At 43.0% G+C, this 15,483-nt stretch overlaps 1 protein-coding gene across 2 annotated transcripts in view; it reads right to left on the bottom strand.

The window, feature by feature from the left end:
* Positions 1-369: 369 nt before the first annotated feature.
* The window catches only part of LOC139401320 (erb-b2 receptor tyrosine kinase 4b), a 467,727-nt gene continuing 452,613 nt past the window's right edge, over positions 370-15,483 (bottom strand). For both annotated transcript variants that reach the window (XM_071145653.1, XM_071145654.1), the window contains exons 21-29: positions 12,295-12,450; positions 11,084-11,159; positions 10,817-10,963; positions 10,042-10,139; positions 9,680-9,850; positions 2,836-3,082; positions 2,547-2,681; positions 1,722-1,810; positions 370-1,467 (exon numbers count right to left, since the gene is read on the bottom strand). In XM_071145653.1, the coding sequence (XP_071001754.1) occupies positions 790-1,467; positions 1,722-1,810; positions 2,547-2,681; positions 2,836-3,082; positions 9,680-9,850; positions 10,042-10,139; positions 10,817-10,963; positions 11,084-11,159; positions 12,295-12,450 (1,797 nt within the window). In that variant the 3' untranslated portion in view covers positions 370-789. The remainder of the gene's footprint in view (positions 1,468-1,721; positions 1,811-2,546; positions 2,682-2,835; positions 3,083-9,679; positions 9,851-10,041; positions 10,140-10,816; positions 10,964-11,083; positions 11,160-12,294; positions 12,451-15,483) is intronic.

Raw genomic sequence — 15,483 nt, 5'->3', positions numbered from 1 at the left:
GCAAACAATAGTCTTGTAGAGGGTTTTTCTGGGGGAGTGTGTTATTGTCTGTCAGTAGTCATTACATGTCACTCACTGTTCCTTTAGCGTTCTGCTGTTGTTATAGTTGTTGTTGATGTTGTTGGTGAAGCTGGAGTCTAAAGGAGTATAAAGTCGGAGTCAGGAAGAGGACAAAGTCACATGAGAGAGAGGTCCACCGTTTCCCAGGAGTGGGTGGCTCCTGTTTGTGTGATCAACACTGAAGAGGCGGAGCTGAGGGAGAGTAGTGCGTGTGGTAGAGGAGTAGTTAAGGTTGGCTAAGAGGGGCTGAGTGGAAGGGGAGGCTAGCAATGTGCACATTAGTCCTGGGTTCAGCAGTATGTATATTACTATAATGTTACTGTAACCCAGTATAAATCAGATAGATACAGACGTTGCTCATCAGTCCTGGGTTCATGGGTGGTAGGAGGCTCTCAGCATTTTGTATATTACAATAATATTACTGTGATATTTCTGTGTAAATGTACTGTAATCAGACAGACAGATATAGATGTGTCAGTCCAGTGCTGGTGGAGGGAACCAAGGTTGATGCATTGATACGTAAATACTGCGTGACTGAGTGTGAGAGGGACTGTCCACTCCTCCTCCTTCCCGTCTTCACTTCTCCCTCCTCCTCCCTCTCACACTCAGTCCTCTCTCCTCCTCCCATCCTCCCACGATCTTGCCCTTCTTCCTCCATACATCCCCCTCACTCCTCCTCCTCCCCTTGTCTTCCTCCTCTTCTCACCCAGTCCTCCTCACTACTCCACGTTACACCACAGTGTTCCTCTGTCTGTAGGGCGGGGGCGGTAGCACGGTCCCAGGTTTCAGGGCGAACTCCGTCAGGTACTCCTGGTTCTCGGCCACGGCGGGCCGGATACGTCCGTTCTGCCTGTAGAAGAAGCGCGTGCTGCAGTCCTGCAGGTATTCGGGGTTGTGCAGGGTGGCTTTGGGAGGGAGGCTATGCTGCCAGTACTCTGGATTGTCAAACGTCTTGTTCTTGTCTTGTCTGGTCTTCTTGTCCACCATGATGGTGCCTGTGAGACCGGGGTGGAGGGTGTACCCGGGGTGGGAAGGGTGACCTGGGTGCAGGATGTGCCCTGGGTGAGGGCCGGCTGCGCCGAGCCCCGGAGGTGCAGCGTATCCCGGTTGTGCGGAGACAGCGTGGGCGTTGGCTGTCTGGACGCTGTGGGAGGGGTTCCCTGCCTGGGTGGTGCCTGATTGGCCAGCAGTGACACCAGTGGTGCCTGGTTGGCTGGTAAGGGTGGCGAGGATAGGGTTGTGTCCCCCAGGGACTCCGTTCTTTTTCAGGGTATAATCGGTGTAGTCTCCCTCTCCTGTCCCTGGTCCTCCGGGGTTGTGGAAGGTGTTGAGGTAGAGGGGCTCGTTGACGTATTCGTCATCCACTCTGGGGCCGGAGCCGGCCTGCTGGGGACCTATGGGGGCCACCTGTCAAGTCAAAGTTTAGTTAAAGTGCATTCAAATAGCTAGATAGTAATAACATGGACTATCTTAAAACACTTCTATGTGTTTGGGTAGTAGATGTCATAAAACAATGACTTAGACTTGTTAGGAATAACATGAGATCACTACACTCAACACATCAAAGTAGAAAAAAAGGGGGGAAATGACGACAACAGTAGAAAACTGTATACAAATTTAGGTGCAAATAGTCCATAAGTAATAGTCATAAAAAAGTCCACCTGGTAGGGGTTACAGCTGTCCAGGGTCAGGGTGTCTCCGTTCCTCCGGCGTGTCACGAACGGGTTCTCCTCCACAGGGTTGAGATAGTCTGTTAGAGAGGGGGAAAGAACGAGAGACAGAGGGGAAGGAGAGAAAGAGAGAAAGAGAGAGAAAGAAAGAAAGAAAGAAAGAAAGAAAGAAAGAAAGAAAGAAAGAAAGAAAGAAAGAAAGAAAGAAAGAAAAAAGAAAGAAAAAGAGAGAGAGAGGTTAGAGGCTTTCAGGATGAACAGAAGGTTTGGTATATTTTGATCTCACTGATCTCTTCACTAGTCTGCCCTCAGCCTCTGACATGCCTCTATGTGTGCGAATGTGTGTGTGTACGATAGTGTATGTGTGCATGTACATATGTGCGTGTGTGAGTGTGTACGTGTGTGTGATGTGTTGTGCTCTAGGCCTTTGTCTTTACAGCTCTCTGGATCAAAGGGTGAGGAAGAGGAGGAGATGATGAAACCTGGTTCTGACATCACTAGCTACACTACAGAACAGTACACCCCCCTGGTAACAGATGAGGCAAAGGATCATTTCAAAGGATCAGAAGAGGAGTCTTTCACCTATTTTTGCTTTTCTGAACTTGTATCTTCTTTCTAACTGGAACAGTTAATGCAAAGTTTCCGAACCAGAAGTTCAAAAATACAACAAAAACCAAAGTGTGTTGCTATGGATACATAATAAACAGTTAATAAACAGTTAAGAAGTGCTTCCTGTTGTACATGACATTACCTGAGGAAAACACTGAATAGCCTGATTACCTGAGGAAAACACTGAATAGTGAAGATATGTTGTACCTGAGGAGGCCTTCTCCCTCATGGCGGTCAGGTATCCATCCTGGTCTGTGTCTCCTCTAGCTCCTCTCTCCCCCAGCATGATGGTGGGGTCTGCACTGTAGCGCTGTCCACTGCTGTCCTCCCCTGGACCTGAGGCTAAATAACAATAAGGCAATTCATTTCTATAGCGCTTTTCATTACAGAGGAATCTCAACGCAACGATCTGCGTAGGCAAAATAACACAAACAAACAAGACAAAATATATGGAAGAATCAAGGAAGTTAAAAAGAGGTGCTAAAAGAGGTGTCACCTGGGGCTCCGCCTTGTCCTGGAGGTCCCGCGGGCCGGGGTGAGGCCTGCTTCCTCAGGGTGCCGTTACAGCGCTGGTCCTCGAAACGTTTATCCTCTTGGCCGCTGCCGCCTTGCCCCCCTACAGACGGGTCCCCTGGGGGCCTGCACCCTGGGACTGCAGACAGGGACAGCACCCGTGGGATGGTCCCCATGGTACCCAACATGTCTTCCATGCCGAAACTAGGGTCTTGGTACAAAAACTGGTTCTGTAGAGAGAGACACAAGAAGAGAGAGAGGAGACAGAAGAGAGATGTTTTCATATACAGTATACACCGCTGTGGTATAGGTAACGCCTGGTACACAAACTGGTTCCGTAGAGAGAGACACAAGAAGAGAGAGAGAGAGAGGAGACAGAAGAGAGAGGTTTTCATATACAGTATACACCACTGTGGTATAGGTAACGCCTGGTACACAAAATGGTTCCGTAGAGAGAGACACACAGGGACAAATACGTTTAATACAGACTCCTGTGTGTTGGTACTTGGTTTAAGGGAGTGTTCAAGAGTATTTGTTCAAGGGAGGAGAGTCCCCTCTGTGAACTTTCTCGTCCCTCCTCTTCCCTCCTCCCCCATTCTCTCTCCTACCCTCTCTTCCTGCAATCTCCCCCCATCCTTCCCTCTCCTGTGGGTGAGTGGTCTCTACCCTCCATCACCCTCCTTCCCCACCTCATCTCTCAGTCTCAGCGGTGGTCTGCATGTGTGTAGTCAGCACTCACTGAGGAAAACAGACTCTCTCTCACGCTGTGTACCCTCAACCCTATAGTTACTTTCTCACAAACACTTCTCCTCTCTGTAGCCTACCTGCCACTTATGAAGCATAGTACAAATAAATGAGGTGATTAGTTCAAAAAGACACATGAACATAGAACATATGTGTAAATATATTTTAAACTATATTTTACTGAGCTGTCAATCACAATTTGAAATGTTCCCAAGCCACAGCCCCAGCCAGGCCTCCAACTGACAGAGCAGCCCTTACAATTTTGAGAAGGAAAAGAGCAGCTGTCACCACCAAAAAGCTTTCTCGTGGATAATGGCATTTTCTTGATTATACATTCATAACATTGGTTTAAAATATGTTTTTAACCTGGTGGGTGACAGACGAAGATCATTTATTCAACTGCAAGCAAGAGATTTAATCAAGCTTACTAACATAGCTAGCTACCTACCTAGCTAGCTAGCTCCTTTTTTTTTTAGCTTGCCACCAATGTGCAGTGTGACTCACTAAGGTAAAAATTGTTTTGAAAATTAAAGTTGAGTAGAGTTCAGTGGAGTTAATGTCATGTATGTATTAGATATACAATACTTTAATTGCCAAAGCTATTGTTAAATGTTCTTGGCTAGCCAAGCAATGTGTTGCTTGCTTGCTAATTTAGCAAGCTTTAGTGACCCGGGTGTCTCTGATAGAATTGGCTAGCTCGAATTGGGAGCCTCAGCTGCCTATGGACAGACCCCTGTAAGTAGTATTTTGTATCACTTAGCTAGCTAGTCCTCAATGAAGTTAAAATGTGTTCATGAACATTAAACCATTTATTTATTCTTCATCTTGTGTGGAATTGTTTCACTGACTTTCTGTCTCTGCATTATCTATCTACAGGTGAGTCTGCAATGGACCCTGGAGGTGAAGGAATCTGCACTGTAAGTATCAATTTGATGTTCATGAACGTTAACCCCTAATTCTTCATCTTGTGTGGAATGTTTTCACTGACTCTGTTTCTGCATTATACACAGGTTAACTGTCAACTTGTGAGTCTGAAAATGGACACTGCAGGTGAAGGAAGCTGCATTGTAAGTATAACTTTGATATTCCAAGGCAAAATACATACGTTAAGTGCACATACATTGTAGGTAATTTGTACATTATATTTTGTGTTTCAGATGCGACCTTCCAGTGACTCCCATGCCACAATTCAACAATGGACCAAGTTATTTGAGCAAAAAAACAAGATTATTGAAAGCACCCTTTAAATTGTCAGTTATCAGTCATTCATTCAAACTTTTCAAAGTATACCACAGCATTCTATTATGATTTTGTGCTGAACTTTGTCAGGTCAAAAGCAACATTTTCCATTCATTAAAATACATGCCAACATATATCAACATTTTATGAAATATATTTTGTAATATATTTTACTAGCTACCACAGCATGCTGTCAAATCTGAGTGATGGAGTGCTGCATCAGATGACCTGTCCTCCACCATCACCCGACCTCAACCCAATTGAGATGGTTTGGCACGAGTTGGACCACAGAGTGAAGGAAAAGCAGACAACTTTTGCTCAGCACATGTGGGATCTCCTTCTAGACTGTTGGAAAACCATTCCAGAAGAAGTTAGTTGAGATAATGCCAAGAGTGTGCAAAGCTGTCATCAAGGCAAAGGGTGGCTACTTTGAAGAATCTCAAATATATTTGTTTAACACTTTTTTTGGTTACTACATGATTAAATATGTGCTATTTCATAGTTTTGATGTATTCACTACTTTCTACAATGTAGAAAATAGTAAAAATAAAGAAAAACCCTAGAATGAGTAGGTGTGTCCAAACTTTTTACTGGTACTGAACATACATTTTTTTTTATATATATATGTATATGTACATATAAAACGTAAACATATATATGTATATATATATATATATACAGTGCATCCGGAAAGAATTCAGACCCCTTTACTTTTTCCACATTTTGTTACATTTTCCTTATTCTAAAATGGATTATTTTTTTTCCTCTTCATCAATCTACACGCAAAAACAGGTTTTTAGAAATTTTAACAAATGTATTAAAAATTCTAAACTGAAATATGACATTTACATAAGTATTCAGACCCTTTACTCAGTACTTTGTTGAAGCACTTTTGGTAGCGATTACAGCCTCAAGTCTTCTTGGGTATGACGTTACAAGCTTGGCACACATGTATTTGTGGAGTTCCTCCCATTCTTCTCTGCAGATCCTCTCAAGAGGTTGTCAGGTTGGATGGGGAGTGTCGCTGCACAGCTATTTTCGGGTCTCTCCAGAGATGTTCGATGGGGTTCAAGTCTGGACTTTGGCTGGGCCACTCAAGGACATTCAGAGACTTGACCCAAAACCCCTCCTGCGTTGTCTTGGCTGTGTGCTTAGGGTAGTTGTCCTATTGGAAGGTGAACCTTCGCCCCAGTCTGAGGTCATGAGCACTTTGGAGCATGTTTTCATCAAGGATCTCTCTGTATTTTGCTGCTCTGTTCATCTTTCCCTCAATCCTGGCTAGTTTCCGAGTCCCTGCAGCTGAAAAACATCCCCACAGCATGATGCTGCCACCACCATGCTTCACTGTAAGGATGGTGCCTGGTTTCCTCCAGATGTGATGCTTGGCATTCAGGCCAAAGATTTCAACCTTGGTTTCATCAGACCAGATACTCTTGTTTCTCATGGTCTGAGTCCTGGATGTGCCTTTTGGCAAACTCCAAGCTTGCTGTCATGTACCTTTTACTGAGGAGTGGCTTCCATCTGGCTACTTTACCATAAAAGCCTGATTGGTGGAGTGCATGCAGAGATGGTTGTCCTTCCTTGTCCTATGGTTTCCTCCATCTCCACATAGGAACTTTGGAGCTCTTTCAGAGTGGCCATGACGCTCTTGGTCACCTCCCTGACCAAAGCCCTTCTCCCCCGATTGATCAGTTTGGCTGGGCGGCCAGCTCTAGGAAGAGTCTTGGTGGTTCCAAACTTCTTACATTTAAGAATGATGGAAGCCACTGTGTTCTTGGGGACCTTCAATGCTGCAGAAGTTTTTTAGTACCCTTCCCCAGATCTGTGCCTCGACACAATCATGTCTCGGCGCTCGACAGAGAATTCCTTCGACCCCATGGCTTAGTTTTTGCTCTGACTTTCACTGTCAACTGTGGGACCTTATATAGACAGGTGTGTGCCTTTCCAAATCATGTCTAATCAATTGAATTTACCACGGGTGGACTCCAATCAATCTGTAGAAACATCTCAAGGATGATCAATGGAAACAGGATGCACCTGAGCTTAATTTGCGAGTCTCATAGCAAAGGTCTGAATACTTAAAAAAAAAACAACACTTTTGCAAAAATGTTTTCGCTTTGTCAGTATAGGGTATTGTGTGTAGTTTGATGGGGAACATTTAAAAATATATATATTTTAGAATAAGGCTGTAACATAACAAAATGTGGAAAAAGGGAAGGGGTCTGAATACTTCCCGAATGCACTGTATATGGTTATCTGTAATTTACATATAAGTTCATACATGTACATATTATTTTTCTGTAAGGCTCCTCCTCCTCTCTTCCTTCTCCCATCACCTCCTCTAATTTTCCTTTCTTCCTCCTCTCACGAGAACAGCCTCCAGACCTCACGCTGTGTAGCCTTCAGCCTATAACTACTCCTCCTCTGACAACTCCTCACCTCCTCCTTCCTCATCTTTTCTATCCCCCATATCAACACACTAAATACTGTAGCTCTTGGTTTTAAGTAGCCCTAGAGCATAGTGGCAAGAAAAATGATGTGAACCCTTTGGAAATACCTGGATTTCTGCATGAATTGGTCATAAAATTTGATCTGATCTTCATCTAGGTCACAACAATAGACAAACAGTCTACATAAACTAACAACAAACAATTATACGTTTTCATGTCTTTATTGAACACACTGTGTAAACATTCACAGTGCAGGGTGGAAATAGTAGCAGGGTGGAAATAGTATGTGAACCCTTGAATTTAATAACTGGTTGAGCCTCCCTTGGCGGCAATAACCTCAACCAAATGTTTTCTGTAGTTGCGGATCAGACCTGCACAATGGTCAGGAGGAATTTTGGACCATTCCTCTTTACAAAATTGTTACAGTTCAGCAATATTCTTGGGATGTCTGGTGTGAACTGCTCTCATGACATCATGCCATAGCATCTCAATCGGGTTGAGGTCAGGACTCTCGACTGGGCCGCTCCAGAAGGTCAGGACTCTCGACTGGGCCGCTCCAGAAGGTCAGGACTCTCGACTGGGCCGCTCCAGAAGGTCAGGGCTCTCGAATGGGCCGCTCCAGAAGGTCAGGACTCTCGACTGGGCCGCTCCAGAAGGTCAGGACTCTCGACTGGGCCGCTCCAGAAGGTCAGGACTCTCGACTGGGCCGCTCCAGAAGGTCAGGACTCTCAACTGGGCCGCTCCAGAAGGTGTATTTTCTTCTGTTGTTGATTTACTTCTTTGTTTTGGGTCATTGTCCTGTTGCATCATCCAACTTCTGTTGAGCTTCATTTGGTGGACAGATAGCCTAACATTCTCCTGCAAATGTCTTGATAAACATTTTTCCGTCAAGCAGATGCTCCCTCCGCCATACTTTACAGTTGGGATGAGGTTTTGATGTTGTGTTGTGTGTTCCTTCCAAACAACTCAATTGTAGCTTTGTTTGTTTTGCTGTGGAACATGGAACAACATCCAGGTGCACTTTTGCAAACTTCAGCAATGTTTTTTTGGACAGCAGTGGCTTCTTCCGCGGTGTCCTCCCATGAACACAATTCTTGTTTAGTGTTTTACGTATCGTAAACTCGTCAACAGAGATGTTAGCATGTACCAGAGATTTCTGTAAGTCTTTAGCTGGCACTCTAGGATTCTTCTTAATCTCATTGAGCATTCTGCGCTATGCTCTTGCAGTGATCTTTGCAGGACGTCCACTCCTAGAGAGAGTAGCAACAATGCAGAACTTTCTCCATTTATAGACAATTGGTCTTACCGTGGACTGATGAACATCAAGGCCTTTAGAGATACTTTTGTAACCCTTTCCAGCTTTATACAAGTCTATAATTTTTTTTATCTTAGGTCTTCTAAAATCTCTTTTGTTCGAGGCATGGTTCACATCAGGCAATGCTTCTTGTGAATAGCCAACTCAGCATGGCAGCTCTAACCAACATCTCCAATCTCGTCTCATCGATTGGACTCCAGGTTAGCTGACTCCTGACTCCAATTAGCTTTTGGAGAAGTCATTAACCTAGGGGTTCACATACTTTTTCCAACCTACACTGTGAATGTTTAAATTATGTATTCAATATAGACAATACAAATACAATAATTTGTGTGTTAATATTTTAAGCACACTGTTTTTGTCTATTGTTGAGATGTAGATGAAGATCAGATCAAATTTGATGACCAATTTATGCAGAAATCCAGGTAATTACAAAGGGTTAACATACTTTTTCTTGACAAATCTGCCTATGTATGTACTGTATGTTGTGATAATTTACACTGCAGTTACAACCTGAGAAGTGAATTTCAGTGCCACAGATGAGTGAAACCCACATGGGAAATCAAACACAATATATTGAAACAGACATACATTAGAATAAATGCTTTTAAGATATAATTTAATGGAGTTTATCATGAAGGGGATCCGGGATAAATTATGGAGTTCTGTGAAAAGTTCAAATCATTTCAAAATGTATAGCTCAGCGTGCCCTTTGTCTACGGTTGAATAAGACTGGTATTTAAATATCAGAGAGCACTTTGTAGCCAGGCTTCTAGGGAAAGAAGAGGTTAGGGGAAAAACTAGCATGTTGAATAGAGTAGGATAGAATAGAAAATAATAGAATAGAATGGAATACAATAGAATATAATAAAATGTAATATAATGAAAAATAATAGAATTCCCTCTGAGGGGCATTCTGTGTACAGGGATTCACCCTGTTAGAGTTGATGTGTGAGTAGGCCAGCAGAGATAAGAGAAGAGAGGAGGAGAGGAGAGGAGAGAGAAGTGAGAAGAGGAGAGGAGAAGAGGGGAGAAGAGAGAAGAAGAGGGGAGAAGAAGAGGGGAGAGGAGAGCCTTACCCTGTTGGAGTCAACACGTGTCCTGGGTGTGTACGCCAGCGGTGGGATATTAAAGGCGTGAGGAACCAGGTACTCCTCAGCATCCATCAGATCCTCCAGCTCCTCCTCATCCAGCAGGCTCTGGAAGAACTTACTGTCGTTGGGGCTGGGCAGCTTCATACGGTCATCCCCCTGGAGAGAGAGAGAGACCAATTACTCCTCGTACACTTAGAATGTAATTTATTTTGGTTTGCAAAACATATATCAACAAGATGTGCCTTTGGATCCCAGATGACGACACAAACTATCCTGGTCATTCACTCTACTCCCCAGGATAAGGAGGGGTGTTCGAGGGGAAGGTAAGGTACGGTAAGGTAACTCACCTGGATGACCAGATAACGCTGAGGGTCCCGGGCCATCCTACAGAACTCTGCAGCTAGCTCCTTGAACTTGGGCCTGCTGTCTGCATCTATCATCCAACCTGGAAAAGACAGAGGGAGAGCTTTAGATATAGAGCCATGGATAAGGTATACTGAAGGATGATGTCCCAGTATGCTGGATAAGCTGTAGGTTACAGATCTTGTCATACTTTTGTGTTAGATTTTAATTATATGGTTGATTTTTAAAAAAGTAAATTTTTCTCATTATCAAATGTCCTTTTCTCAAAACCTATCACCTGCACAGCCATGTTAGTGTGTTCGTCTGCCAAGTTCCACAGACACACAACCAATACCGCACCAAAGCAATCACTTGTGCTACTCTACCAGATTGAAAGAGTAAAGGAGAGGAAGAGAGAGAGAGACATGGTGACCTCCCCTAATCCTGTCCTGGCAGTCTGGTTTAATGAGCAGGGGCATTGGGTACAGGATCATGGAGGAAGGTGACAGAGGCAGTTGGTCAGTCAGTGACACCCTAGGCCCAATGTGTGAGGGAGGGGCCACAGCCAGAGGAGAGAGGGGCCAGAGAAGCGGCACAGTACAGCCAGGAAACACCAGGGTAGTGCTCTCTGCATGGACAGGGCGTGTGCTGGACATGGGGGCATAGTGCCGTCTGGGACTCTACCCTATACTGCTGGGGTCAGAGCAGCACGGTCATGTGGGAATGTGTGCGTGTGAGAGAGAAGAGAGAGAGAGAAAGAAGTTATACAGGGTAGCTTACATTTGACCATGACCATGTATACATCTATGGTGCAGATGGGAGGTTGGGGAAGACGCTCTCCTTTCTCCAGCAGGTCTGGGATGTCCCGGGTCGGGATGCCATCATAGGGCTTCCCCCCAAATGTCATCAATTCCCAAATGGTCACCCCTGAGAAGAGGTGTAAAGTTATAATAGAATATAATAGATACAAATTGTAAGATTTCACCAGAGCATTCACATTACCGTATAAAAAAGACAGAATTAAGACATGTGAGTGTCCAGTCTTACCGTAGCTCCAGACATCACTCTGGTGTGTAAACTTCCTGTAGTGGATACACTCCAAGGCCATCCACTTGATTGGCATCTGTAGTTATGGAGACAGATACAGTGGGTTCTGAAAGTATTGACACCCTTGATAAAGATGAGCAATAATGACTATATAAAATAAGTAATTCAAATATATTGTGTGCTCACAAGAATTGGGAAATTATTTTATTTTATACTAATACAGTTGCTCAGAGAAATAAGTGTTGTTTAACAAGTACTATTTTTATTTTCTCAAAAAGGTAGCAGTAAAAATGATTGACACCCCTAAACATTTTTATTTAAAGTAATCAACTGTAATCAATTGTATTTGGTTGCATATTCCTAGCACGCAATGACTACATCAAGCTTGTGACTCTACAAACTTGTTGGATGCATTTTCAGTTCGTTTTGATTGTGTTTCCGATTATTTTGTGCCCAATATAAATGAATGGTAAATATCCACAATAACTGCCTTGTTGACATAATACTTACAGGATATTAGCAAATGGCACACAAACAGTTTAGTGAAGGTTAAGTTGATGCCAAATGGATCACGTAAACAAATATTCTGTGAATTTTAGTCCCTTTTCAGACTAATTTGGATCGAAACACTGCTGTATAACAGTTTGCTCTTCCTCTAAATGGATCGTTGGCAAAACAGGAAGTGTCACAAGAGAAAAATACATAATTAAGAAATATGTATGGCCAGAATTGGACATCATGGGCTGATTACAGATGAAGTATCTTAATTTGAGGCAGTTTGCAACAGCAGGAATATTCTCAGCAATAAAATGAAGATGCTACACCTATAAGTTCTGAACTAAAGACCATGCTCATTAGAGTCTCCATGAAATGTTTTGTCCAGAACTAGGCTTGACCTCCAGAAAACCAGACATGCTAGCCTCCCCTGTTATTGGTAATGGTGATATGTTAGCATGCTTTCGGGGTGTGATCTTTGACCCTCTCAAACGTTCTCAAAAAGCTATTTTCATGGAGTTCACATTTCTTGTGGCCACCACCCCCATCAAAGTTACTCATCCCTGCACTACGGTATAGAGAATACACACATCTAGAAGAATACAGGGACAGAGAACAGACAGAGGAGCAGCAAAACAGAGAACATTTTTGGAGCAGCAAAACAGTAGGCAGACATAGATTCTCTTTTTCTCTAAGTATTTCCGGGCCATGCTTACCTTGCCCCCGTCAGCGTTGTACTCCTTCTCATTGACGTCCAGCAACCGAGCCAGACCAAAGTCAGTGATCTTGATGTGGTTGGGGGACTTGACCAGCACGTTACGGGCAGCCAAGTCCCTGTGCACCAGTCTCCGCTCTTCCAGATACATCATACCCTGCAAGAAACATACCAACACACACTGTTACTGAACAGTGAAGAAACATTGTCATCAATATTGCCATTGTCATCATCATTATCAGCAGCAGCAACATCATCATCCTCATCATCATCTTCATCATTACCACCATCATCTTCATGGCTGGTATCATCATTATGATCATCATCATCATGAACTACAACATCACATCTCTTTTTGTAGTGATGGGCATTCCTGGCTCTTTTCAGTGAGCCGGCTCTTTTCAGTGAGCCAGCTCTTTTGGCTCCCAAACGGCTCTTTAAAAAAATATATGTTTTGTATTTTTTCAAGTCAAACAGTTTGCGATAGTTTGACTATGATTGGTGTTAAAACAATTCTAATAAAATGATTCAATGAAATCATACTCTACCTTAACCACAATGTATTTAAAAATGCATTGGTTTGTTATGAAAAAGAATGCTATTAAACATTTGCATTTAAAGTATAATTTTTTATGTATATGAACAAAGTGCATATAAATGTAACAATTCAAAACTAATACAATCTGAACAACATAATAATAGAATATTGCACCATATCAAAGAAAAATAAATAACAATGTGCAAAACTGCAGCATCCCACTTAAAACATTAAACTGGCCCCTCTTTTCTCTCTCTTCTTTATTGCCATGTTATAACCAGCAGAACACACCAATGATGACCATATTTTTATTTTATGAGAGATTTGCATTCTGAAATACAAGCTGTCTCACTTTCGAGGGGCTGATGTGGTTTATTCTCTTAGTAATTATTTGTCCCATTATTGAGAAGACCCTCTCAGAGGGAACGGATGTGGCCAGTATGCAGAGTCTCCCTGTCATGACTTTAGTAAGCCGTGAGTAGACAGAGGCCTTGTTCTTCCACTAGCTCAGAGGATCCTTCAAATAAGATCAGACATCCATTATGGCATCTGCTGAGGGATTCCTTCGTGCTGCATCCCCAGTTGCTCTCTCGTCAAAAAGCATCCAAACAGCAGATGTTTGTGGCACTACTGCTGGTGCTTCTGCTCCATCTGATCCCTCTTCTTCCTCTTGCCCTGGTGCCTGAGCCAGCTGACTGCTGGGGCTGTTCCTCCCTGCTGCTGAGGTTATTCTTTTAAGAGCCTCATCAATCGCTCTGGCATCACTGAAGGCTAAGTTCTTAAACCTGGGATCAAGTGCAGTGGTTGCTGACAGCACGTGAATATATTCCATTCTGTAGAACTTTCTGTCCATTGATGAACATAGGGTGTCCATCAACTCATCAACATGAACATAGGGTGTCGCATGTCCTGTGGTTACATTTGCTTCTCTCTGGCAGCTGGCTGTGATTCGCTGCAGACCCTTAAGAGAGAGATCAGTAACATTAGTTCAGGTTAATGTTTTGTCAACTGATACTACATTCTCATCTACTGCTCATACAGTTGAAGTGGGAAGTTTACATACACTTAGATTGGAGTCATTATAACTCGTTTTTCAACCAATCCACAAATTTCTTGTTAACAAACTATAGTTTTGGCAAGTCGGTCAGGACATCTACTTTGTGCATGACACAAGTAATTTTTCCAACAATTGTTTACAGACAGATTATTTCACTTATAATTCACTGTATCACAATTCCAGTGGGTCAGAAGTTCACAAGTTGATTGTGCCTTGGAAAATTACGGAAAATTATGCCATGGCTTTAGAAGCTTCTGATAGGCTAATTGACATAATTTGAGCCAATTGGAGGCGTACCTGTGGATGTATTTCAAGGCCTACCTTCAAACTCAGTGCCTCTTTGTTTGACATCATGGGAAAATCAAAAGAAATCAGCCAAGACCTCAGAAAAAAATTATAGACCTCCACAAGTCTGGTTCGTCCTGAAGGTACCACGTTCATCTGTACAAACAATAGTACACAAGTATAAACACCATGGGACCACGCAGCCATAATACCGATCAGGAAGGAGACACTCTCCTAGAGATGAACGTACTTTGGTGCAAAAAGTGCAAATCAATCCCAGAACAACAGCAAAGGACCTTGTGAAGATGCTGGAGGAAACAGGTACAAACGTATCTATATCGACAGTAAAACAAGTCCTATATTGACATAACCTGAAAGGCCGCTCAGCAAGGAAGAAGCCACTGCTCCAAAACCGCCATAAAAAAGCCAGACTACGGTTTGCAACTGCACATGGGGAAATTGTACTTTTTGGAGAAATGTCCTCTGGTCTGATAAAACAAAAATAGAACTGTTTGACCATAACGACCATTGTTATGTTTGAAAGAAAAAGCGGGAGGCTTGCAAGCCGAAGAACACCCTCCCAACCGTGAGGCAATGGGGGTGGGCAACATCATGTTGTGGGGGTGCTTTGCTGCAGGAGGGACTGGTGCACTTCACAAAATAGATGGCATCATGAGGTAGGGAAATTACAGTGCCTTGCGAAAGTATTCGGCCCCTTTGTGACCTTTTGCCACATTTCTGGCTTCAAACATAAAGATATAAAACTGTATTTTTTTGTGAAGAATCAACAACAAGTGGGACACAATCATGAAGTGGAACGACATTTATTGGATATTTCAAACTTTTTTAACAAATCAAAAACTGAAAAATTGGGCGTGCAAAATTATTCAGCCCCCTTAAGTTAATACTTTGTAGCCACCTTTTGCTGCGATTACAGCTGTAAGTCGCTTGGGGTATGTCTCTATCAGTTTTGCACATCGAGAGACTGAAATGTTTTCCCATTCCCTAAAAAGAAAAAGAAATAATTATCTCTACTATTATTCTGACATTTCACTTTAAAATTAAGTGGTGATCCTAACTGACCTAAGACAGGGAATTTCTACGAGGATGTCAGGAACTGTGAAAAACTGAGTTTAAATGTATTTGGCTAAGGTGTATGTAAACTTCCGACTTCAACTGTAAATTATACTGGATTAAATAATGATGTAGTAATAACTGCTTATTGTACCTCTCTCCACTGATCTCCACAGTGACCTGCTCAAAGGGTTCCAGGACTCTGCACACCTCCTCCACCACCTCCCATTCCTCTT

The sequence above is a fragment of the Oncorhynchus clarkii genome, chromosome 3, assembly GCF_045791955.1.
Source record: "Oncorhynchus clarkii lewisi isolate Uvic-CL-2024 chromosome 3, UVic_Ocla_1.0, whole genome shotgun sequence".
Taxonomy (NCBI): Eukaryota; Metazoa; Chordata; class Actinopteri; order Salmoniformes; family Salmonidae; genus Oncorhynchus; species Oncorhynchus clarkii.
Note: the sequence above shows the minus strand (reverse complement) of the source record. Positions and strands in the feature narration are given on the sequence as shown.